This window comes from Hemiscyllium ocellatum, chromosome 18, assembly GCF_020745735.1.
Source record: "Hemiscyllium ocellatum isolate sHemOce1 chromosome 18, sHemOce1.pat.X.cur, whole genome shotgun sequence".
In the NCBI taxonomy this organism is placed as follows: Eukaryota; Metazoa; Chordata; class Chondrichthyes; order Orectolobiformes; family Hemiscylliidae; genus Hemiscyllium; species Hemiscyllium ocellatum.
Window position 1 is genome coordinate 36,753,761 of NC_083418.1, and position 25,396 is coordinate 36,779,156.

The 25,396-nt window shown below is 41.1% G+C and overlaps 1 protein-coding gene across 1 annotated transcript in view; it reads left to right on the top strand.

The window, feature by feature from the left end:
* The first annotated feature begins 2,647 nt into the window (after nt 1-2,647).
* Nucleotides 2,648-25,396, top strand: part of ctsd (cathepsin D) — a 31,051-nt gene continuing 8,302 nt past the window's right edge. Inside the window, exons 1-2 of the mRNA XM_060838870.1 lie at nt 2,648-2,772; nt 13,444-13,600. Of these exons, the coding sequence (XP_060694853.1) occupies nt 2,711-2,772; nt 13,444-13,600 (219 nt within the window). The 5' untranslated portion in view covers nt 2,648-2,710. The remainder of the gene's footprint in view (nt 2,773-13,443; nt 13,601-25,396) is intronic.

Below are 25,396 nucleotides of genomic sequence, written 5' to 3' on the forward strand. Positions count from 1 at the left end.
TCATGTATCTCTTGGAGAAGTGCTTCTTGTTTGGGTATGATTATTCCTGATCCAGCTTGCACAACACCATCTTCTGTTGAACCGTAATCTCTGGCAGCCCAGAATTGTTGACTGTTTATTGTATGCCACGTCATCCCTATCACTTGCTGTGAGAGCCTCTTAGCAGGCCCCATTTCTATTCTGATTAAGTTTTGGAGGTGTTACATTTTCTGGCTGATGGATATTCATACCTGGATCTTCTTTTCTGTCTTTCATCCATGACACCAACTAAATAGTCGCACCATTTCTCCACTTTGCTTGTAGTTCAGAATCAAACCATAACACCAATGCCTTAAGAGTAACCTTTGTAGTCTTGTTGGTGCAATCTGAATTCTAAACCCTAGTAAACAACATGAGTGTTTGGTAGGGTATTTGAACCTGATATGACAATGCTTATGTTATATTCTGTAACATTAGGGCTAGATGTGGGCAACTGGTATTGATGAATCTAACAGAACATTCATTATAGCTCACTAGGCTGAATCTTACATTTTTTTAACAATGTCCAAATTTTGTTGTTTTTTTTGTAGCTCTGGGATTTTTTTTGACTTGTTTTACCAAACATGCCCCATTCGTTGCTACCATGGCTCATGGTGTCTCTCATTCATCTCAGATTCATGCCCCACTTTTCCATCATTCCCAGAACAACTCAAAACTCTGCACATAGCCATTGAAATATAGGCAACTTCTGTGCCAGTGCCATTTTTACAGGCTCATAGTCTGTCATTCTATTACACGCAACACCTCTCCTTACTTGCTCTTGCTACCCGTGCCCTTACTGTACAAACCTTCCACACCATTAACTTTGTATGCATTTATGCTACCATTTCAGTACCACTTCACTCCAAATGCATCAACATTAACCAAAGTACCCCCATTCTTCACTCCACTGCAACCCTCACATCAACCTCACTGTCACTCTTAATCATTGCACATCACTTCTAACCATAGGCTGTAGCACCTTCTCTCTCTTCCAGATTCAGTTAGCCTCCCCATAACCTCTGGACAGAAGGGGTTGGCTCCCCCAGAAGTGCCTTCCTGGGCCTCTGAGGACAAGAGTACCAAACCCTCAAAGGAGGCATCAGGAAAGCTACCACATGTACATCCCATCAACCTAGATACTGATACAGATACTTCAGCGGGAAGTATAGACACAATGTGTGAAATTGTGACATCTCCACAGCTGGCCAAGGAAGAAACACGCCTGAAAGAAAAAGACATTTTGATAACACTTTGGTGGCATGGATCACAAATGCTTGAACGTCACTCTCGGTTTAAGTGTAAATGTTCTTGATGTGAATCTTTAATCGGGTTCTGAGTCAATCTGTATCGGCGTTAAATTCATTTTCACACCATCCAGCAACACTTCGTGGCTTCAGCTAAGTCTGGGCAACTGAAGGGCTGCTCAGAGAATGAACTGCACTATCTGCAAGCAGGGATATCACCATGTGCATGTGAAATTGGGCCAATAGGCAGCCTTCCAGCTTGAAAAGAGAAGTAGCCTACAGTTCAAGTCAGAGAAAGAGGACATCTCCATCTTGATATGTATTCTCTGTAACGTTTAAATATTTTAGATGAAAAATTGACCTAGGCAACCAGGACACTACAATGGAGGGAAACATCTTTCACAGGTCAGCTGTGGCAGACAGTTAAAGAGGTCCTTGTAGCTTGCCTGAAATGCAGCCATTACTCCTCCCCTTCAACTCCTCCCTCCCTTACCCACTCAGAAGAAGCCACTTCCTGGGGTTAGACTTCATTCAGTCCCTGACAGTTAGCATTATGGAGGCCATTTCCCAATGTAAGTTGTTAACTGTGGGTGGGTAGCCCTTCCAACACCCATCAGACCTCCAAGAAAATGGCTCTGGGCAGGGATGGAGACTAATCCAGAACTATAATTAACTTAGAAGAAAGTGAGGACTGCAGAAATAGGAGATCAGAGTGAAAAAGTGTGGTGCTGGAAAAGCACAGCTGGGCAGGTAGCATCCAAGGATCAGGAGAGTCTACATTTTGAGAAAAGCTCGTCAGCGGAAATGTGGATGAAGAGCATCCCTGAAGAAGAGCTTACTCATGCACAGCTGAACCAGCTCTGAGTTTACACTTCCCAACTCCCATGTTGCCTTCACGTATCTCCTGGAGAAGTGCTTCTTCTTTTGGGCATGATAATTCCTGATCCAGCTCGCACAACACCATCTTCTGTTGAACCATAATCTCTCCTGCTCCTCGGATGCTGCCTGATTGGCCGTGCTTGTCCAGCACCACACTTTTTTTTTAAACACAGGACCATTACTGCAAAGCCAAATGCAACAACGGTTTGAAATGTGAGGCAAAAAATAATGACAACTGTTGAAAACAAGTTGCTTTGTTAGGCCAGCAACTGAGTGCTTGAGGAACAAGCTGGTGTTTTGGATATGAACATTGATTGCACAGCAGAGCAACAACTCTGGTGACAAAAAAAGATGAGTTAGTAATTTTCTTGAAGCCTGTTGGTGCTGACACGCCTGTAAGTGAATGAGAGACTTGCTGAATGAAAAGATCCTGCTGAAGGAGAGGTTCTAATAGGTTGACGTGCAGCTTCAAGGCGGGGCGAGTTGGGGGTGGGGCAAACGGATGATATTTATATTAGGGTTGACAGCCGCAGGAGCTGTGGGGGGAAAATTATTTGGAATTTGCAATGAATCCGGGAGTGGCATTGTTGCTGTCGGCGGCATTTGCTGTCTGTCATGGGCTCGTGCGGTAAGAAGGGGTTTTGGGAGGACGGGGAGGTGACTGAGGAAGCCTGGGTTATAATGAGGGATTGTTTTGCTGGCTCACTGCTGCTGCTGGTGTTCTCCTCAGAGATGCTTCTCACTCTGCGACAGCGCAAAGGGGCGCTGGTTTGTTGAAGGTCAGGGCTGTGCTTGGAAGGGCTTTCCGTGTCACATTTATCGCCGGTGGCAATTTAATTTCGAAGGTGTTTTGTTGTCTGTACTGTGCATTCGAGTAGCTTCCATGTTTACTTTCAACACGGAGTAGTTAGTATAACCAGCTGCCTGTTATATGTAAGCCCTTTATAAGCCTTCATTTAATTTCTTCAATGCTCACCGAACCTAAACTGATCTGACTTCCCTTGGTTTTTTTTCCGTAGTTGAATCCAGCAGCTGGTGAGAAGTAATCGGTGCTCTTGAGCAATGGGGAGACTGGGTTTTGTAATCCCCCCCCCTCCCCCCGTGCCGTACAAAAGTAAACCAGTTCAGTCCCCTATGAACAGGGTAGGCTTGAGCTGCCTAGCCTGGTTAACGTTTTATTTCAGATTACTGTGATGTCAGATAACGAAGCAGACCATTTTCGTAATCCGGATCACGTTGCCTGTGGTGGGATTGGCTTCCAAGAGTGGCTTCAGGCACTCTGCCCCTTCCTGATGAACGGATTTTGCCCGAAACGTCGATTTTACTGCTTGGATGCTGCCTGAGCTGCTGTGCTCTTCCAGCACCACTAATCCAGAATCTGGTTTCCAGCATCTACAGTCATTGTTTTTTACCTAGTTTTTTCCCCAAGAGGGTGACTGGTGCTGGCAACGCTGGAAGTGGGTGGAGGAAATTTCTGATATTGTCATGATCTGCACAGCACTAAGAATGAACGGACAGAGTGGGTTGAATTAAAGTACTATGCAAGGACTGTGCTTCCCAGACTTTAGCCCCTATGATCCTCTTTTTTTTTTAATCAATGTTTAATTACTGTAATGACTCCCTCCATTGAGAACTTGGGACTGGAATAGTGGTCTGTTAGCCTGGGATGGTCATTTACTATGTTGATCAGAACTCCATAGTCACAGGTTAGCACCACAAGCTTTCAAGTTGCAATTCCATTTGGGATCTTGACCCTCTTTTTGAGGCACCACACTAACTTCTGCCACTCTGCATCAGATTACATCATGGGAGGGGTGAGCCTAAAATGGATTATTCCTTGCCCAGTGTTTTTTGACAAAAAGTCAGGTAGAAGAAGGTGAGGACTGCAGATGGAGATCAGAGTTAAGAGTGTGATGCTGAAAAAGCACAGCAGGTTCGGAAGCATCTGAGGAATGGGTGAATTGATGTTTTGGACATAAGACCTTCAGAAATCTGACTTATGCCTGAAACATCAATTCTCCTGCTCTTGGTAAAAACAAGTCTGTCTGGTATACTGGTGATTACCATATATAGCAACATTTTGTATGAATGTGTAATATTGTTACTTTTCAAGGCCTGGTTTCAGGCTTAGACTTCACTTTGCCTTTTCCTTGACTGCTCTGTGAGGAACCCAAAGTAATAATGTGGCATCTAATCTCATGATTAAGGTGCTGTTCTAATTTGAGGGGTGAAATTTTCTGCTTCTGGTGATGGTGGATAGGAACTTAGGAGTGGAGTCATGTACCCAAGTTCTGTAGTTTGTGCCTTGACCAGGATTACGTTTTCTTAGGTTGGAAAGCTCAATGTTAGTATTCTCTCACCTTGGGTGGTTAGTTTCCAAGTGGAATGGTCTGCAGGAGACTTTCATCCTAACATCTGAAACTTTCAGAAAGGTGTAAATGAAACCAGAATTACAGATCTGAGTGATTGGTTTCAGTTATTTTGATCAGATTAAAACAGTTCAGACTGGGTCTCTTTCTTGACCGTTTTTGTGAAACCTGGTTCAACTGTCAGCTAATCAGTGCAGCTACTGTAACCTGGTAGCTTCCCCTTTTTTTTAAAACCACTTTTTAGTCCAGAAAAATGAGTGGTGAAATTGGGTAATAGAGGTTACAATTGCCATCCAATACAAAGCAAAACAGTACAGACTAATATGTATGGAGTGATTTGCATTGTCTCTCAATGTAACATAACTGCATGTGCCTCTATACAAATGACTCACTCACTCAATGAAAGGAGGGGTGTGCTACCTGTGCAATCATGGTTATCTCAATGTGGGCAAGGAGCAGAGCAAGGGCTTGTAATGTTTACTTCAGTGTCCACATAAAACCAATATCCTTAAGGGAGTCCTTTTTTTTTAAATTCCTCACTTAGAATGTTTTGTTTCAGCCTTTCATGAGATGCTTTTGGAGGCTGGTGTCAGTGGGGATGATGGTCAGGTGAGTACATTACATGTCAATGATTTGAAGGTGGTGTTGGCCCTGACAGCTATGGCACCTTCTTGCAAAGCCTTGCAGCATCTGGGACAGCTGCTAAGCAATCTGTTGTTTCATGTACCCACTGGGTACACATCATCATCACCTAAAGAAGCTAACTGTGCCTCTGTCCAGAATTCTTCCCATTGCAATGTTACATCACTTCCTGCAAGGCACCGCAGACAATGACAATCCCAGAGTACACCTTGTGGAGCATGTTCTAAAGCTGCTTAGACTGGTCAAGATATTGAAAATTTGAATTTTTTTTTGTCATCCCTGTAGTCTGCTCTCTAATTTTCCAGGTTATGCTGTGTTTTGCAGAGCTTTAGAGGTGATACATTGATGTTGTAAACCAAGTCCTGAGCGGATAAATCTTGTCTCCCAGGATCCAACCCTGCACTAATAAAATCTTGCAAATAAATGTGGCCCCTGGGAGTTCCTCCAAATATGTCATGCACTCTTGGAAACCAGCACACCTGCAGAATACAATGAGTGAAATTTCTTTTCAATTTCCTAATGCAACTGGCTATTCTTGGAGCTCTAATAGCATGTGTACAGTTGGGATTACACACTGTACCTAAATTAACTATCTGATTCCCCTGAACCCAACAGTTCTAGTGGGATATTACCAGCATCTGCTGTGAATCTGTTTCATCAGGTAGCCTCTTTTAAGTAGGGTGTTGGTCTCCTTCTTTACCTGCCTGTGCATTGTAGTCTGTGAATTGCAGTGCTGCTCTCCTATTGAACCATGAAATTTACTGCTGATATGGAAATTTAAAGTTGCCATACCCCTGAGAGCAACTGGCATGGGGTCTGTCTCCAAAGCCATAATACTTGTAGGAATGTGTACAAGTCTGACTACCTTCTCAAACTTTTTAACTGTCTCTGAGGCATTTGGAACTAGTTGATGCATGATCACAACCACCATTGTATTGCAGCACAGAAGGAGGCCAATGTGCCTGCCCTGGCTTGTTAACTGAGTATTACTACCTGATGCCAACTGTTTACATTTCCCATAATTTTGAACAATGTATTATTCAGATCGTTTTTTTGAATGTCTCAGTGGAACCTGTCGCCACTAAACTTCCAAACAGAGTTCCATGCCCTAACTATTCTGGAAAAAGTAATTCCTTCACCAGTTTTTTGCTGATTAATTTTAAAAATATTCACCCTGTTGTTGTCCCTCTGGAATGAGTACAATTTCTTGGTGTCTACCCTATCCTGCCTACTCACGGTTTTGAAAAATCATATCCTTTGTAGCAAGAACAGCAACCCAACCTCTTTAATCTGACTTCCTAATTGAAGTTCCTCCTTCCCTCTTGTGTTCAAGTGTTCTTCTCATTTGTCCTACTTAAGATTCATTCTGACCTCTCTCCTCAATTCCCAATTCACACCCTTTGGTGTCAGCTGATAGTATTGTGAACTAAATCTTATGATGAGGGTCATACTGAGTAATCTCTGTACTCCACAGTTGGCCAAAAATTGCATGTGTGGATGTGGTGCAGATCCACAAAATGAACTAAAAAGCAGGCAAAAGTTTGAATTTCTGTTGGCGTAGCCTTCATTGCTTGAAGAGCTGTGGTTACATACAAATGTACAAGTTATGAATAAGAGAGCCACTTGGGCAGTCTCTGCTGTTCAGTAAAATTGTGGGTGATCTGATTATTCCTGCTTCCTGTTTACCCAAATATTTTTCACCACCTTGCTAATCAATAATCTCCTCATCTCTGCCTTTTAAAATATTCAAGGCCTTTGCTTCCATCATCTTCTGGGCAGGGTGTTACAAAAGCGCTTTTCACGTTGAGATATTCTTCTCCTGTTTGTCTTTTGAAGTGGGTAACTCCTTCTTTGGAAGCAAAGACTCTCTTCTCTCTCAAGAGGAATGATCTCTTTCAAATCAACCCTGTTGTGACCCTTCAGGATTATGTTTTACTTTTCCAAATTCTAGAGTGTATGCCTTGTGTGTCAAACCTTTCCATTTTTAAAAAAAAACACCTCACTTTGGGTAATTATTCTAGTAAATCTGAAATGCTTCCATCCCTCTAAGCGGATCATTGAACACTGTTCCAAAAGTGGTCTCGCCAATGCCTTGTAGAACTGAAGCATAACATTCCGATTGTGTATCTCATTCCCCTAGCAATTACTGGCAAAATTCTATTCACTTTCCTAATTGCTGTGCCCAAATACTGATGTTTTGATTTGTGCACCATGTCATGCTCTCATGCACTCTCCATTTTAAGTTGCTTCTTTAATGCTTCCTGCCTCATTCTTCTGCCTCTGGGACAGCACACTGGATACGTGGTTAGCACTACTGTCTCAGTGGGGACTTGGGTTCAGTGCTTCTGTCTATCTGTTGTTTGCACACATTGTGTCTGCATGGGTTTCCTCCCATTCTCTGCAAAGAAGTGCAGGTTAGGCAGACTGGTCATGTTAAATTTCCCTTCGTGTGCAGGATAAGGGGAATGGGTGGATGGATCTTGTTGGAATGCTGTCTGAAGTGTCAGTGTGCACCTGCAAGCTGAACAGCTTGCTTCCATACTGTAAAGATGCCAAGGCTTTATGAAAATGGGCAATTACATAATTTCCCACATTATAATCCTTTAACAGATTTTTGCCTGCTCCTTAGGGGTTGGTCTGGGTGAGATCTTTGGAGCGTTGGTGTGGACTCAATAGGCCACATGGACTCTTTTCTGCACTGTAGGAATTCTGATTCATGTAACTTGTATCCTTTTGTTTTGTAGCTTTCTAGTATCCTGTTCATAATTTCTCTCTTCTTTCTAATCAGCAAAATTTTATAGTTCTATATATACGTTGAGGTACCAGTACTTGTGGTTTACCACTTGTTGTCGTCAGAGAATTTCTCTCCTTGTGCTTTGTTTCCTATCAACTAGCCACGACCATATATCTTTGACAATATGTTTCCACTACGCCATGAGCTTCTATTTCCTGCAATGACCTTTCTGGCAGTTTCAAATAGTTTTGGAAATCTAACTACTGAATTGTCCTTCATCCCTCTGATTTTTCTCTTGCTGCTGTGCACATCACCAGTCCATGTGCAGCAGCAATATCTAGAGTGATAGGTTAATGCATCTTCATGGTGATGGATGTGCATGGCTCCTCCGAAGTGCCATTGCATGTTTAGGATGTGTTGCTTGTTCTCATTTGACTTACCCATGGGCATGTTCCAACCTCCCATAAGCTGCACCCAGAACTTCTCGCCAGACACTCTCCTCCCCCTTCAAACCCGATAGCAACCTCTTTACAGGAGGCAAGTAGCACCTGATCTTCAGCAATCTAGCTGCTTCTTAGCAATGTACATACAAAACATTTCAACTCTGCAGCTGAAGCCCATCCATTGACACCCATCCTTTTTTTTTTGTCACCTTTCTCCCCATCCCTCTTGATCCTCCCAGCTTTATCCTGCACCAGCTTCCAACACACTTCTCCTGGAGCATCCAACAATCTTTGTACAACCTTCACTTTCCCTGTTTAACCCCCCCCCCCCCCCCCCCCCCCCCGCCCCCGCAGAACCCTGGATCATTTGGCATGCTCTTGCATCTTAGAGGGTGGTTAAGGCACAGCTGCCTCACTCCCTTGAGTAAAGGAGTTGAGATGTTGTATTCAGGTTATGCAGGTCATTGGTAAGGCCTCTTCTGGAGCACCATGCCCAGTTTGCATTGCCCTGGTATAGGAAGGATATTACTAAGCTGGAGGGGTTTCCAAAGAGATTTCAGGTTAATGCCTCATTCCCAGCAACATCTTCTCACTCTGGATGTCGCTGCTGCACATAGACTGTGGTGATGCACACAGCAGCAAGAGGAAGATCAGAGGGATTTAAAGAAAATTTCAGAGGCTGGGACCTTTATCCTCCTGGAGGGTAGGAGGTTGAGGGAGTGACCTTTTTTGAGGTTTATAAAATCATGAGGCATACAGAAGGTGAATGGCAGGTTTTGTTTTCGAGGATGGTGGATTTCAAGACTAGAGGGTGTATTTTTAAGTCGAAGGGGATAACCTTTTATTTCAGTGGTTCATGTGTGGAATGAACTTCCAGAGGAAGTGGTGGGTGCAGGTCCAGTTAAAAAATTTAAAGGACATTTGGAATAGTATGTGAATAGGAAAGGTTGAGGTATATGGGCCAAGTCCAGGCAGGGGGGAGTAGTTTAATTTGGGATTAAGGTTGGAATGGATTGGTTGGACCAAAGGGTCTGTTTCTGTGCTGTATGACTCCATGCTTCTCCTGCTTTGAACTCCAGTCTGCACCCTAACTGTTAACCTGCCACATGTTGTGCAGCTGCCTTCCTCAGATCCACATGATGAAACCATTGTGAAATACAGCACCCAATAGACCAGCACCTGCTTCACATCAGATGCATTGTCCTACTCCCAACATGTTAGTGCTTTATTGTGCTACTGCTGAGAACCAGCCTTGCCATTTGCCAGTGAGTGGCTCTGAGGGTGGTGCCATGGCTAGAAGGTGCTAAGTGTAATTGAGGGGGTCAAAAAAGCTGACTACTTTTAAAAATTATTTATTTTCAAAATGGGCAATCTCTGCTCAAAGTAGCCAAGACTAAACACATTATTAGAGGTTGTGAAACAGCTGGAAATACACTGTGCATATTCCAGGTAAAGCTAACACAACTGGCTAGGTGATAAACTATCTATCTTTGCTACTTTACAATCTTTTAAAATGAGTACTGATGCTTTTAGTGACCTCTTCACTTTGCAATGGAAACCACAGGCAGCTAAAGTTACATTTTCAATTGAACAATCATGCCAGAAAATCAGTCAAGTTGACAGCATGGGAACACATGCATTAGTCCGACTCTCCATGCTGACCAGATTCTAAATAAACCTAATCCCCATTTACCAGCCTTTAGCCTATATCCCTCTTAATCACTTCATATTCCTATACCCATCTAGATGCCTTTTAAATGTTTGTAATTGTACCAGCCTCTCCTATTTCCTCTGACAGCTCAATCCATACACTCTCCACCCTCTACATGGGGAAAAAAGGTTGCGCCTTGTGTCTTTTAAAAAATCTTTCCTCAACTTTTGCTGTCTAGTTTTGGACTAATCCACCCTGGGAAAAGACATTGTCTACTTATCTTACCTATGCCCCTTATGATTTTTGTAAACTTCCATAAGATCACCCCTCAGCCTCTGAAGTCAGGGGAAAATAGTCACTGCCTATTCAACCTCTCCCTTTAGCTCAAATGTTCCAACCCTGGCAAATTCTGAACCCTTTGAGTTTCACCACATCCTTCCTATAGGAGGAAGACCAGAATTGCATGCAGTATTGCAAAACTGGCCTAATCAATGTCCTGTACAACCATAACATGAGCTCCCAACTTCTATACTCCATGCACTGACAAACAAAGAAAAGCATACCAAACACCTTCACAGCACTGTCTACCTGTGCTTCTACTTCAAGGAACTATGAACCTGCACTCCAAGGTCTCTTTGTTCAGCAATACTCCCTAGGACCTTTTAACATTAAGTGCGTAAGTCCTGACTTGATTTGCCTTTCCAAAATGCAGCACTTCACATTTTATCCAAATTAAAATCCATCTGCCACTCCTTGGCCCATTGGTTCATCTAAGGTAACCTTCTTCACTGCCTGTTACACCTCTAATTTTGGTGTCATCTTCGAACTTTGTAACCATACCTTCTTTGTTCCCATTCAAATCACTTATATAAATGACAAAAAGTAGTGGTCCCGCACTGATCCATGTCACCTCACTGGTCACAGGCCTCCAGTCTGAAAAGCAACCCTCCACCACCACCTTCTGTTTCCTACCTTCAAGCCAATTCTGTATCCAAATGATAATCTGTGTTCCCCGTGGTCTAACCTTGCTAACCAGTTTACCATGAGGAACCTTGTCAAACGCTTTATTGAACTCATCAATCCTTTTTTGTTACTACTTGATAAAAGTCAATCAAGTTAGTGAGACACTATTTCCCACACACAAAGCCATGTTGACTCTCTCTAATTGGTCCTTGCCTTTCTAAATACATGTAAATCCTGTCCCTCAGGATCCCACCACTGATGTTAGGCTCACTGGTTTGTAGTTCTCTGGCTCTTCTTGCCACCTCTTTTAAAATAGTGGCACCACACTCCTCACAGGTGCTGGATGACTGTAAGTTGGCCATCAATACAATTAGCTCAGCAAGAGGCACAGCATTCCCATCTCTAGCTTCCCTCAGAGTTCTAGGGTATACCTGATCAGTTCCTCAGTATTTATCCACTGTTATGCATTTTAGGACCTCCAGCACCACCACCTCAGTAATATGGACATATTTAAAGGTTGTTTTTATTTATTTCAAAGTTTTTTAAACTTTCATATCATTCATTCTCTATGTAGTAAACACATGCAAAATATTTGTTTGGTATCTCTCCCATGTATCATTTTACATATATTTGCTGTTCTTTAAGGTGCCCTGTTTTCTCCCTTATGTTTTTTAATGTAATTATAAAATCCCTTTTGGATTCTCCTTGACCCTATTTACCAAAGCAGTCTCATGTCCCCTCCTTGCCCTCCTGATTTCCCTCTGTAAAACTTTTATTGCCTTCTAAGGATCCACTTGATCTGTGTCTATACCTGACATGTTTTTTTGTTTTGACATGCGTGCTCAAAATTCCTATTTTCTTCACAAGACTGAAATTGAGCATGGCTTTAGTTTATAATTCTGGGAGCTTTATCAGTGCTGTTTGACTTCGAATGTGCAAGTCTCCAGTCTGTCTTAGACCCTCTGACTCCAAGTTGCTAGCTGGATAAAAGCCTATGTTCCTCCTGCAAGAAGGAACATAATTTGGCTCAACTCATCAAGGAACCCACAATTGGACACTGAGCTCCATTAAAGTTTAGATAAAGTAGCAAATGCAGTATTGATGCGTTTTGAATGTTATAATAAGCCCTATTGATTTTGAAGGTTTTTGTTTTCACTATTTTGAAATGGGAATTCAGAAACCAGGGTTTAGGAGCACTTTGGCGTATCTCAAAGGACTTGAATTTTAAAAAGGGAGGGGATTAAATGGAACAATATCTTGCCATCTCTTTTTTTTTAAGGGGGTGGGGGGGGGGGGGGAAGGGTGGAAAGCAGTCCTCATTTAAATTCACCTCTCTCCGTCTGTTCATGACAGTGGTATGTGACATGCAATAACTAATACGAAAGACTTGTTATAGATAGCAATTTTAGAGTTTGATTTTTACTTTCCTACAATACCAGTCCTCAATGTCTTAGGGGCAGTGTGAACTCAATGGGCTGAATGGCCTGCTTTCACACTAAGGATTCTAAGTGGTTGTCTGTTGTTTATGGTTCATTTTTTTTTATCAGGGTGTGAATTAGATTGTATTTGCACTTGTAGCGCTTCCACAATTCAAAAGTAACTTAAATGGCCAATATGCTTTGAGATGTTTGTCTTTAGGCTGTGTTACATGATGTCTTAGTGTTTCCTTTATTTTTGAGGCTTGTGGTGGTTCCTTTTTACCAAGCATTCCTTCATATTCAAGGCAGGATTTAGAAACTCAGCTCTAAAGTGATAATTTGGACCTCTTTTAATTATTTTAAATAGTGTTGTTGAAGGTGACTTTAAAATGGTGAGAAAAGTAATTTGGGCTAGTTCTTAGAAACAAAGACTACATAGTGTGAAATTGGAAAAAGAACATAACTGTTACCAAATAATTTCCATCTAATTGGGAGCAGGAACTGTTTGGCTTTAAATCTCCAGGGGCTTTGGCCCAAACTCCTCCTGCTTTAAGGACAAGAGACTTATCCATGCCTTCGAGCTTTCTTGCCACACTGCAGTTGATCAGAATGGATCAATTGTACAAAACTGCCAACATTTCAGTAATCTGTCAGAATAATCTAGTATTTAAGAAAGTTGGTTTTGAGGCTGAAGATTAGAGTCAGTGCTCAAGAGTTTTAATGTATATTTTGACTAACAATGTGGATGACCCAAGCTGACTTGCTGACCAAGTGTTCCATTGTTTCCATAGTAACTACTCAGTTTCTTTGTTTGTTTGACAATGCAAGAAGTGGGACTTGGTTTGGGTGAAAGATCCTCTTACAGTAGTTTTTGAACAGTTTTGGTCTGTACTACTTTGAAGTGATGTGGCTTGTATCTACAAAGTCATTTGTTTGTTATTTCCTAACTGAGCACTAACTGATTTAGATCGGTGACTTTCAATGATGCAACCACTTTGAAACCTCCCAGGCCTGGTCTCTGTAGGTGCTTGAACTCTAAGGGACAGGGAGAATTACATCAATTTTGTTGTCTCTCACAGCATTCCTTTGAGGAAATCTCGCTCCATCCGACAAACCTTGACTGATTCTGCAGACAGCATTGAGGAACTGCTTGCAGGAGACCAATCCAACAAATACAACTTGGGCTTTCCACAAAGCAAGCGACCCACTCCGGAGACACTAAAAAACTACCTGGATGTGAGTATAGCTTCTAACGTTAACACAAAAAGGAATATCATTTCAAATGTGAAATTTGGTAAGTGACACGACAGTCGTCATTACTGAACACCATTCTTTCAACAGGGCTCAACTGAAGCTTTATCTGTCAGCTTGCATTGTTATCAAGCAAGCCAGACCCCACTCAAAACATTTAAGTTCAGACCCTAATTTATTTTCAAGGCAGATGTAAAGTGGATATTGCAGGAGTGATGCAGCTGGTCAAACTAGTTGGCTTTAAGCAAAACAATTTAAATACCTACTACAGTTGAAATGTGAACAAAAGAAAACAAAATTTATAATAACTCCTTTGAAAATCTGTTGCAACTTACTGATTCTGTTCCACTTTTCACAACATAACATAAACAGACCCCTTGGCAAATGGCAAATTCAAACATCAGTTCTTACAGACAGGAGAGACATCTGAGCAAAAGTTCAGGCAAGACCTCTGAAGAATGGAGCCTTTTTTCCCCACTAGTTGCTTCAGTTACCAGCAGTTTTCTGATGCCCTGCTGAAACTTAAATCAAACTCTAAGCTTCAACTGGAAGAACTGGTCGCTCCCTGCCACTCATGAAAGTAGCCAGTTATAGACATGTCACCACCTCTACCTTTTATGACCCCTCTTGCGGACGGGGGTAACACAAGGACAACATAACCTTGTTAAAGGGGCAGTATCAATCACTGTGTGGTATGAGGTTTTTGTAATTTTTAGCTTTTGGAATTTGTTTAACAATCCACTCGCAAGATTATGGTCACAGCCCATTTTGGTTTCTCTACAGACTTGACTGACAACTGATGAATTTTGTTGCATAACATTGAAACGGTTGTTGGCTTCAGTTTTTCAAAAGAAATGAAATCTCAAGCTGATCATTCTCATCCTAAATTTCTTTACCTTTCTCCTCTTAACTTTGTTCATCATCCTCTTCCATTTATGTATTGCAGAAGTTAAAATATCCACTTAAAGAACAAAATGCAGCACACTTTTTGATGTTTTGCAGAGTCTGTTTAAAATTGGAGATGGTTTTTGTTTTGCACTGTAGCACGCAAATAAAATCACTTTTTCAACCTGGTCACTACCTTTGGTGTGGAAACATGTACTGCAATGTGTTGCTGAACTGAGCAGAACACCAGCTTCCTTTTAAGATGGCTGTGTTAGGTATTTTATGTTGGCTTAAAATGGTGTAGTAATCAAAGTTTTAAAAACCAAACCTAGTCCTATCCACACCTCTGAACAAAGTCGTTCATGGTCAACTGATTCTGCTAGATAAAGAGAAGGATTCTCCGCTTTGTGGCTGAGATTGGATCCAGGGCACCTTTGGTAGTTGTAGTGTATTTTGTAATAAAGCAGAGGATTGAAATAGAATCCCAGTTTGCCTTGTAGCATCAAAATATATCATTGTTCCTCCAATAGGCTGTTCCATTACAACATTGCCAAGCTCTGCTGTCAGTATTTCATGTGGGCTCAGTTAATAGTAAAACTTACACACCTGGTGTGCCTGACTTCAAATGCTCTCTGCAGAGCACATTCAATGTAACACAGACAGAGCTGAAGGGGTTTGTCTTGAATATCCTGCTGGAAGGGGTCCACAAAGTAGGACACAGTTTTGACCGCTCCCCAACTGCTGTTTCTCTGCAGTGGGTTAGGTTAGGCAGTTGACTCGCCTCGGAAAGGACCCAACAATTAGCTGTCATTCAGGGCTGTAGCATTTTGCCAATGATCGAATTATCTTGCATCATGTGGTGAGTCTACTTGGTTCATGGGTGTCTGGCACTATAGGGTCAGACCTATCATCATTGCCCATCTACCCCTCTGTGGTAGTAAAGTTTCAAAGATACTGCCCCATCAAGCAGCAACATTCACTTTCTATTTAAAAAGGAGGTTGCGTTAAGAGAGGGGAAGTGATCTTATGAGAAAGACGTGAAGATAAAAGCATTGAAGGTGAAAGGATTGGGAATTGAGATGGAGAGCAATGGTAACAAATTTTAAAGTAGGTGAAAAACTAGAATGCGAAGGGTGTTGCTGAGCAAAAGATGGACAGACAAAGTAGAAACTTGTCCCCTAGACAAATGAGAATTTATCAAAAATGCTGCAAAAAATAAGTTGGGACACAATTAAATATGAAAAATTATAGTAACAAACTATGACTGATCTGTTGCTTAAATGTAAAAGCAAATTTTTGAGCTGGATTTGTATGTATTTGTCCATCCCTACCTGAAGCTCCAAGACTAGTGTTTGAAATTGGCAAACCTGACTGTAAATGAAATTGTTGTGACATTATCTGTTCAAGCATGTTTTGTCTGGAACCAGTTTAAATTCTTTCAGTCTAGGATCATTGAAATTATAGAGGCAGTATTGTTACAATATCCTGCAATACTTTGTGAAAGTCTGTCATTTTGTGCAACATAAGATTGCAGATTTTCTCTTAAACAGCTTGTTCAGATGTTTTTGGAGAGTGAGGCCTGCAGATGCTAGAGATTGAGTGGAAAAGTGTAGTGCTGGAAAACCACCAAGTCAGGCAGCATCAGAGGAGCAAGAAAATCGCAGCTTCTGGCAAAAGCCCTTCATTAGGAACGAGGTCTGGGAGTCTCCAGGGTGGAGAGATAAGTTGGGGGGGGGATTGGGAGAAGGTAGCCAAGAATGCAATAGGTGGGAATGAAGGTGATATGTCAAGAGGGTGGAGCAGATAGATGGGAAGGAAGATTGGTCCTACCTGCCAGTTATGAGGATGGTGCTGAGCTGGAAGGTTGGAATTGGGGTAAGGAGGTGGGGGGAGGGGAAACAAGTAAACTGTTGAAGTCCACATTGATGCCCTGGGATTGGAGTGTTCTGAGGTGGAAGATGAGATAATCTTCCTCCAGGTGTCTGGTGAGGGAGCGGCAGTGGAGGAGGCCCAGGACCTGCATCTCCTTGGCAGAGTTTGAGGGAGAGTTGAAATATTGGGCCACGGAATGGTGGGGTTGATGTTCCCTAAAGTGCTCTGCAAGAAGGCGTCTTGTCTCCTCCATGTAAAGGAGACTGCAGATACAATAAATGACATTAGACGTGCAGGTGAGACTTTGATAGTTGTGGAAGGCACTTTTTTTGGGGTGGGGGGGTGGGCCTTGGATGGCAGGGAGGTGTGGGCGCATGTTTATCAATTCCTGCAGTGGTCGGGCAAGGTGCCAGGAGGGAGGGTGGGCTGTTGTGGGGTGGTGTGGACCTGACCAGGTAGTCACGGAGGGAACAGTCTTTACAGAAAGGAGTGGGGAGGGAAATATATCCCTGGTGGTGGGGTCCATTTTGGAGGTGGCAGAAATGTAAGCAAATGATGCCAAGGTTGGTGGGGTGGAGTCCTGCCGCCTTGGATGTTGATGAATTGAGGTAGGTAGCTTCTTGATCCTAAAGTCCATCACTTGGCCTAATTTTCAGTGGATCCAGTGATGGAGGAGTCTTGATTTTGCTTCTTGAAGAGATTGATTTACCAAGTTTGTCCCATTGCTCTCTTCCAGAAGGCAGTGGAGGCCAATCTTTTCAAGAAAGAGATGGATAGAGCTCTAAAAGATAGTGGAATCATGGGTTATGGGGTAAGGCAGAAACAGAATACTGATTGTGGATGATCAGCCATGATCATAATGAATAGTTGTGCTGGCTCAAAGGGCTGAATGGCCTCCTGCACATATTGTCTATTGTCTCTGGGCTGAGACTTGGACCATCCTGGGAGCTGACATTTCATCAAACCTGCCAGGAAATTTGGTAGTTGGAGCTATTGGGACTTGAAGCCCTTGAGGGCTTTAATTGTTGAGTCAAGGATCCCAAGTGCACCTTCTCACCTTTTGATGTAACAAAGTCAGGTTTAGTGTTAGCATTTCTCCATTTCTCTTTTGTCACCTATATAGTCAGACAAATTCTGATCTGTAAATGTTTGCAAAGGTGCTATCTGCTGCACGCTAACAAAATGCTAAATTGAAATAAAATTAAAATCGGCATTCCACCACTTTGAAACTGAAAGTATTATTAAAGTTTACTGTACTTTTGCTCAACAGCTCTCTGTATGCTTGTCTGTGTTCAAACCAAACCTCTTGCTGAACTATTTTCTGCAAGCTATGAAATTGTTGCAGTTACTGTTTGAGTCAAAACACTTTTTTGTAAAATATTAGTCAATGTAGATGCAATATAATGGAGCAAACTATAGTCCTAATTTGTTGGACTGCCTAGTCTATTTCTGTTGCAAGAGATGACTAAAGGCTGAATCATAGTGAGTTGGCTAATTGTCACATGCTAACATCATGACTAAGTGTTGCAATCATTTTTTTTTGTTAGTGGACTCCATGCTCTAAAATAACATATCTTGATGATGATCTTTCAAGGCGCTAGTCGAGACTGATACGAGTTGCTTTTTTAAAAAAAAAACTTTTTTAAAATAGTGACACACTGATCATTCAAAAACTGAAAAGAGAATCTGACCAAAAGCTTGATCAGAGGCAAGGCTTAACAAGTATCTTGAGAGGAGAGACTGCAGCAGTGGATAGACATAAGAGAATTCCAGTACATGAGGCCAATGCAGTTGAAAGCTAATGACTGGACTGGAAGTGCAAGAGACTAAATAGCTGCAGAGACCTCTGGGATGGTGAAGTGACAGTTGTGCTGTCTGGTGAGAATATGGATAAAATTTTTAGATTTGAGGCTATAGATTGAAGGCTGCAGAACTAGTCATGCCCATAGCCAAGCTTTTTTCTGTATAGCTACATCTACTATAACTGACTTTTGTGGAAAGTTATCCAATATCTGCTGTGCTCAAGAGAACAAATCCAACCTATGCTCTTATCCTACTGGTCAATCTCAACCATCAAAAATGATTGGAATGGTTATTGACAGTGCTATGTGCTAGCACTTGCTTGGTAATAACCTACTCGGGCACTCCATTCTAGTTGTGCAAGGGCCACACAGTATCAAAAAAAGCCCTAATGAAACTAATCAATAGGATTTGGGCTTGGAAAAGGACATTCTTGATTTGTTTGGAATCCTATGTAACACAAAGGAAGATGGCTGTGGAGGTTGGAGGTCAGTCGTCTCTGGATCAGTACTGGGTCCATTTATTTTTTAAGTTACCTTCTATCCCGCTTGTTTACGTATGGTTAGTAAGTTTGCAGACAGCACAAAATTGGTGCCATAGTGGACAGGAACAAAGGGTATCTAAGAATGCAAAGAGATCTTGATCACTTGGGTCAGTGGGGTGAAGTGTTTAATGGATATAGAGTTTAGTTTGGAGAAATACAAAGTATTGTATTTTTGTAAAACAAACAAGGGCAGGACTCCATTAAAACTAATGGTAGGGCCTGGAGTGATTGTTCTAAAACCGAGAGGTTCAGGTACATAATTCTTTGAAATTTGCATCACAAGTAAACCAGGTGGTTAAGGTGCTCAGCATGCTTGCCTTTGCTCAAACCTGGAGTTGAGATGCCTTGTTGAGATTGTATAGGCTGTTGGTGAGACCTCTTCTGGAGTACTGTGCAGTTCTGGTTATAGGAAGGACGTTAGAGTTGGAGTGTGCAGAAGACGTTGCCAGGGATGAAGGGCTTGAATTATAGAGGCTGAATAGATTTAGACTTTTTCACTGGAGGGATGCCCTATAAAATCACAAATAGCTTAAATTGGGTGAAGTGGAAGGGCCTTTTCCCTACATGGTAAGGGGAGAGGTTGGTTCAAATTTGGAGCCGGGGGGGGGGGGGGGGTATATTTGAGGAGTGAAGCGTTCCTTTTTAAAAAGGATGATCAACTTATTTATTCACTGGAATACTTTCACTCCTCACTGTCCTAGAGTGTACTTTTTACAATATTTAAGAATGAATCGGTGACATCTGTTTCTAACCATTCAAGGTGACCTCTTGATTCCAATGTCTAATTCCCCTTTCTGAATCTAAGCAGTTCCTTTATTTAATCTATTTGAGGCTAAAGTGTGAGTTTATAACTTTGCAAAAACCATCTTCTTCCAAAATGGGTTCCTACACTCAATGGGATTTTCAAAACTCTGCTCCAAAAAGATGCCTCTGAGCATGGTTCTTTGTTTCTGCCTTCTGGGGAATTGTTTGCTGATCAGTTCAGGAGTTTTTTATAATGCAGTTTGTGCAGGAAATGGGCAGAATGACTTTAGTCTGAACTGTGGAGCTTTCCCTCCAATATGTGGTTGTCCATCTATTTCCCTGATGCACCAGACCAGAGCTCTGCTTTTTATTTTGGTTTGGATGTGACCAGCTTGTGGGTACTGTGCATGTCTTTAACATAAATATCATGAGCAAGACCTTTTTTAATTTTCTCATTAGAAAAATAGATTCATTTTAAAATCAAAGTTTGTACTAAACATGAACACCTGTTTAAGTCGAATACAATTATGACCTGTTTGCAATTGTGCATTTGATGCTTTTTTGTAAGTAGATCATATCCCTTTAACCTGCAAGCTAATGACATGAAGCAATGACTGCTGGAGGTTTCCAGTTGCTTATGGATCCAGACCAGCAGCATTTTATCTCCTTCAGTTCATCAAATATTTTATATATTGACATAGGGATCAGAATCTAAGCCACTTTTTTTCTTCTTGTATTGGGATTAAATAGATGTATGCCACAAGCGATCAAGGCATGTTTTGATTTGCTTCCAACTTAAATGTTGCTGCCTGTTTTTGCAGTTTGTGATAGTTTAACCTGCTGTAAAGTGGGTATGAGTCATGTGCTGCCCCTAATGTTGGTACTCCGAAATGACTTATGGCCACAAGGGCACGAACATTGTGGAAGTCCTGGCATTATCTAACTTGGAATTTTTGACAGCAAGAAATGGGATCCGCCTTCAGCATTGTAGGAAAGCTAAGCAAGAATTTGAAAAGTCATCATCCATTCAAGGACTTCAAAGACACGAGCATTTGAGGTAGCTCTTGAAGAATGAGTATTCTGAAGCATATGCTGCTGGAAAGGGAGTGCTAGCACCATGGTCAAGTTTGTATGAACTGACCCACTAAGGGATGGTTGAAAGCACAAACTTAGATTCTGGAAGTGTCATTAATTATGGAGGTAGGAATTGTTGTCATGTCTATTAATCCTGATTTTACAAGAAAAAAGGTTTAGATTCTGATCCCTGTGTCAATGTGAAATATTTCATGAACTGACAAGATAAAATGCTGACTATCTTGATCCATAAGCAACTGGACACTCCACCACTTGGTGCTTGCAGGCTAAAGGGAATGATCTACTGATGAGGTGTCACTGGATAGCTTCAATGACACACTACCAAATGTAGTGAGTGCAAAATCTGGAACTTTCAGAATGTCTTTTTGAATGGTGATGAAGAGCAGTATGTAGCATGGATAAACTTTTGAAATGACCATTCAAATACAAAACCATTGTATGATTTGACTACATGCCTTGGTAAGCACTGTTTGTTAAAGGTGCTTTTGTCCCAGTAACAGGAGCAGTTGACCCAATTCCTGCTTTATTTAATGACCTAGATTTTTCCACTTTCTGGAGACTAAGGCACAGTCACCCAAATGTCATGATTAGCATAAATCTTGAATAATTAAAAGTCCCTGTATCAGTGGCATACAATGGGTAGAAAGAAATCTGCTTTAGTGCAGTTTGTAATGCTCTAGGATTAAGCAACAATCAGCTAAAACTTTGTGAATTGCCCCCTTTTTTTTAAAAGAGTTATACAAGGCTCAACAGGGAATCTGTTCAATACAATGTTATATCAATGCAATTCTGTTTGAGGCATTTTTTTTGTTCCTTTCTGTAGTTGAACTATTTAAGGAAATGTTTTTAATCTCTTCTTTTAAACTGCTGTTTTTTTTTTTAACAACTTCCTGTTTGCTAAAATCAGCAGCTGTTTTAAATAGTACAATGTGGAAAAGGTTTTTTTTGTTTTCAAACTATATAAGATAAATGCTCCTCTCTTGATTTGGTGGCAACTAGTGTACACATGACTCTCTGCTGAAATCTTGTACAGCATCTCCAGTCAATTGTTCAGCTCAGTAAATGTTAACATGTTGTTCCTTGAACCTATGAAGTGAAAGAAGAACAAAATAACTGTATAAAGTCGGCAGTTCCAGATGCATCTGAAGAGAGAAGTCAAATGGATTTTTAAATCAAATGTGACTCTTCACAGCCAAAACGTTTTTGCTTTCCTCTGCACAGATGCTGTTAGATCCAACTTATTTTTTTGTTTTTTGTTTTTATGATATCCAGCCTGCAGTGTTTGCTCTTCTGTAAAAACAAGTGACTGAACTTGAGGGCCAGAAGAAATATTTTGTTGAATGGAACCTCCTGAAGTTGACACTATTATAAAGCATTTTTTAAAATAAAAAGCTAATTGAGTTTTTGAAGCAACTAAACTTGTGTCTGTAGGCTGACAGAGAGCACACTTGGACACTGTTTGTTTGAGAAGTACTCCTTTGTTTTGTTTTGAGGCTTGCAGGTTGTAAAATCAATATTAACTTCAATTACTTAAAATTGATAATATTGGCTGCCTTGAATATTCTGCCAACTGTGTTGATTTTAAAAATCTTATTCTGCTCTCTCAACTTTGCCTACAGTGCATTCTGTTCAAGTTCATTTCTGCTACGGGTCATTTGTCACTAACGGGCCAATTCTTGACCTGCAGTTATCCAGGAACCTGAAAGGATATCCCACATGGTATTGGGCTGTGTAGTTCAGAATTTACTTCATCCTCTTCTCTGCCACTGTTCTATCCCCACTTTTAAAGGACTTGTATTTGCAGCAAGGTGCAATTTAATGGATAAATTTATCTTTGTCCATTTTGGAGGAGTGGCTGGTTTTAGAGTTAAACATGAGTTTGATGTGGGAGATGCTTTCTGGCCATCACAACCATGTTCACATTTTTATTCTTTTGCAACTGTTTTTTGACTGGAACTGGCTTCAAGAATATTAGCATTTTTTTTTCCAGTGGGCATCCACTGAATTCAATTGATGTAGTAGAGGCATTTTGTCTCTGTGGTGATGACAACTTATCTGTACCAGTCTCTTGGCCATATGGATACATCAGCCCAATAATGGGAGTATGGGACTATAGGCAGATGGTTATGCTCTGATTAGAGGTGTAGTACTCGGAGCAGGGGCTTGATTACTGCCTCTGCTCTGCAACTTGTGGATGTCTTAAGATGTTAACTTCTTGATCACAGTTCACAGAAGGCTGAGCTCATCATCTCCTAGTCCATGGTGACTTCATTTGAAAGAGGTGGCTGCCAAAATATGGAAAGTGTTCAACATGTTTCAGTGCCTCTCCATGTGAGAAGAAATGTGGAACTGACAGGCCTGGGTTGAAATGAGGATTGGCTAGGTCTCTTCAATGCAAAATTGAAGACTTTGCATGCATAGTTAGTAAATTTGGCACAATAGACAATGGCACTGAAACATATTGAGCACTTTCCATAGTTTGGCAGCCACCTCCTTTTCAAAAGCAGTTTTCTCCACATGCCTGTGCCTCCTGTTTTCCCATGTTGGTCAGTTTAGTTTTGGTATGGAGGGGACCAAGTTTGCGTTTTCCATCTGCAGCATTTAGAGATAGCAAGGGCACTTTAGTTTTGGAGGTGAATAACCACTGTTAAAGTAGATTGCAAATAGTATGAAGACTATCATGCTGTATAGATACTGAGCTAGATTTTCAGCATGCCTGTTTCCCCTCTCCCCCTCTCCCCCATACAGAGCAGTTGTAGGGTTGTAATTAAGTTCCTCAGCCATCTGAATATTTTGGAGCACAATCTCTAAGGCCTTGCAATTTATGAAGTTAAATGCTTTGCTAAAGCTGGATGTGGCAAACTCTTAGTGTTATGAAGCAGAGGTCAACACCCCTCTAATTAAAACTGAAACACCCAGAGACAATCGCCTTGTCTTAATCTGAAACATGTGACAAGGGGTATAAATTACCTCTTAACACCCAATTTGTTATAAAGGAGTCATTAAATTAAAATGAAATCCTTTTCTGTCTCTACAATTAACTATTTATCTAACTCCAACAATGAACAAACTAACAGAACCACTAACAAACCAAGCAATTTCTCTTTCTGAATAAAACAAGATTCTAATAGGATGCTGTTGGAACAAAAGTCCTACTTCTATAACAAAACAATAAATTAAAACTCAATCTTTCAAAGTTCACACTACATTTGTCTTCCAGAATGTTCTTCTGTCCCTCCTGTCTGCCTCACCTCAGCCTGCCAAATTTCCAGTGCTATGAGACTGTTTTATGAATAGCTGGTGTTTTCTTAGTAATCTTAGACTTCTTGTGAGAGCAAGATGGTTTTTCTTCAGATGGCAGTTGGCTTTCCTGTCTTTCTTTCAAAAATCCTGGTTTTATATACCTGTGATTACATATTAATGTCTTATTTGGCTTCTGGGCATCAACACAATCTGTTTTAAATTCAATTGGTCCTTCATTTCCAAGTGTCTTTTAAAAATTTTGTGAATTTAAACTCTCCTGAGTTTAAAAAAAGGCTGCTTGGATCTGCCAACTGAATGACCCTCTGATACAACTTTTTTCATTTCAAAAACCTGCATCTGCACAGACCCACGTTTTTAATTCTGTTCTGAACAGAATGCTGTTTCTTAAAGGGACAATACAATGCTTCCGCTCTCCTTTTTTTCCCCCCCCCCAAAATCTTACAATTTTACCATCTTTACACACCAGCCTTATGACTATGTTCTCACCAGACAATTATGTGAAAAATATCAAACCTCCTGGAAGATCCAAGGTTGTATTTCTGGGGGAGGATTTCCTCTTTCACAGGCTCAGCAGAATGCAAGTTACGGACTACAGGGTGAAATGGTTTTCCACAGGTGATTAGTTTCCCTTCTTTAGGATCATTACAAGATTCTTAAACTTCTGAAGTTGCTGGTTGTTACTTGGGTATTTTTTTCCCTCCCAAATCAGGAGGATGTGTACAGTCTTTTTAGAAACAATAACCACTTTTTATCTTGTTGAATTTGCTGTCTTCCAGTCTTGTCTTGCTGCTCTTGTTACTGACTAAACTGTGCACCCAGTTAACAGGCTCTTATTTTCTCTAGTAGAGCAATGTTTATAAATTGATAGTTTGACACGACTTCCCAGTTAGTGTCACTCATTTCATTTTCCATAAATGAATGCAAGACTTGTCAATTGCTACATTTGGTCTTTCTAGTCCCAGGATGGCCATATCTAATTATAGTATCCTAACTGCAGATCCACCTGGGGCAGTTAAGTTTTTTGTGAAGATTTTTTAAAATTGGGGTATGTTTGGTACAACATCAGCTGGATATTAAAGCATTAATCTAATCTAGAAATGTGAAGTAATATATTTTAGTGGGAGGGAGGGAGAGAGACTGCACACTTAATGGCAAGCTTCTAAAGAATGCCTAGGGAAGTGTATCCACAATCTCTTTTGAAAGTGACCAGAAGTGGTATCTTGGGGGTTTCATAAATAGAAACATCAAATACAAAAGCTAGGATATTATACTGAACCTTTTATAATGCTCCAGTTACTCCACCAGTAGAGTATCACCTGATTGAGTTGCAAGATTGGACGAAAGAGCTAGATCTGTCTCTGTAGAACAAAAATATAAGTGGGGGGCGGCAGGGAACTGTTCTTTATTGGCTAATGATAGGAGGAATAGGGAACACAATTTTTAAAGTTCTGGAAAGACGCAGGCTGACTGAAGCAGAGCACACCACCTTTTTTCTTTTCTCTTTTACTTAACCTTGATTCTTAATCAGCATTAAGATGGAATATTCAATAAATCCTAACAGAAGAGCTATCTGTCTT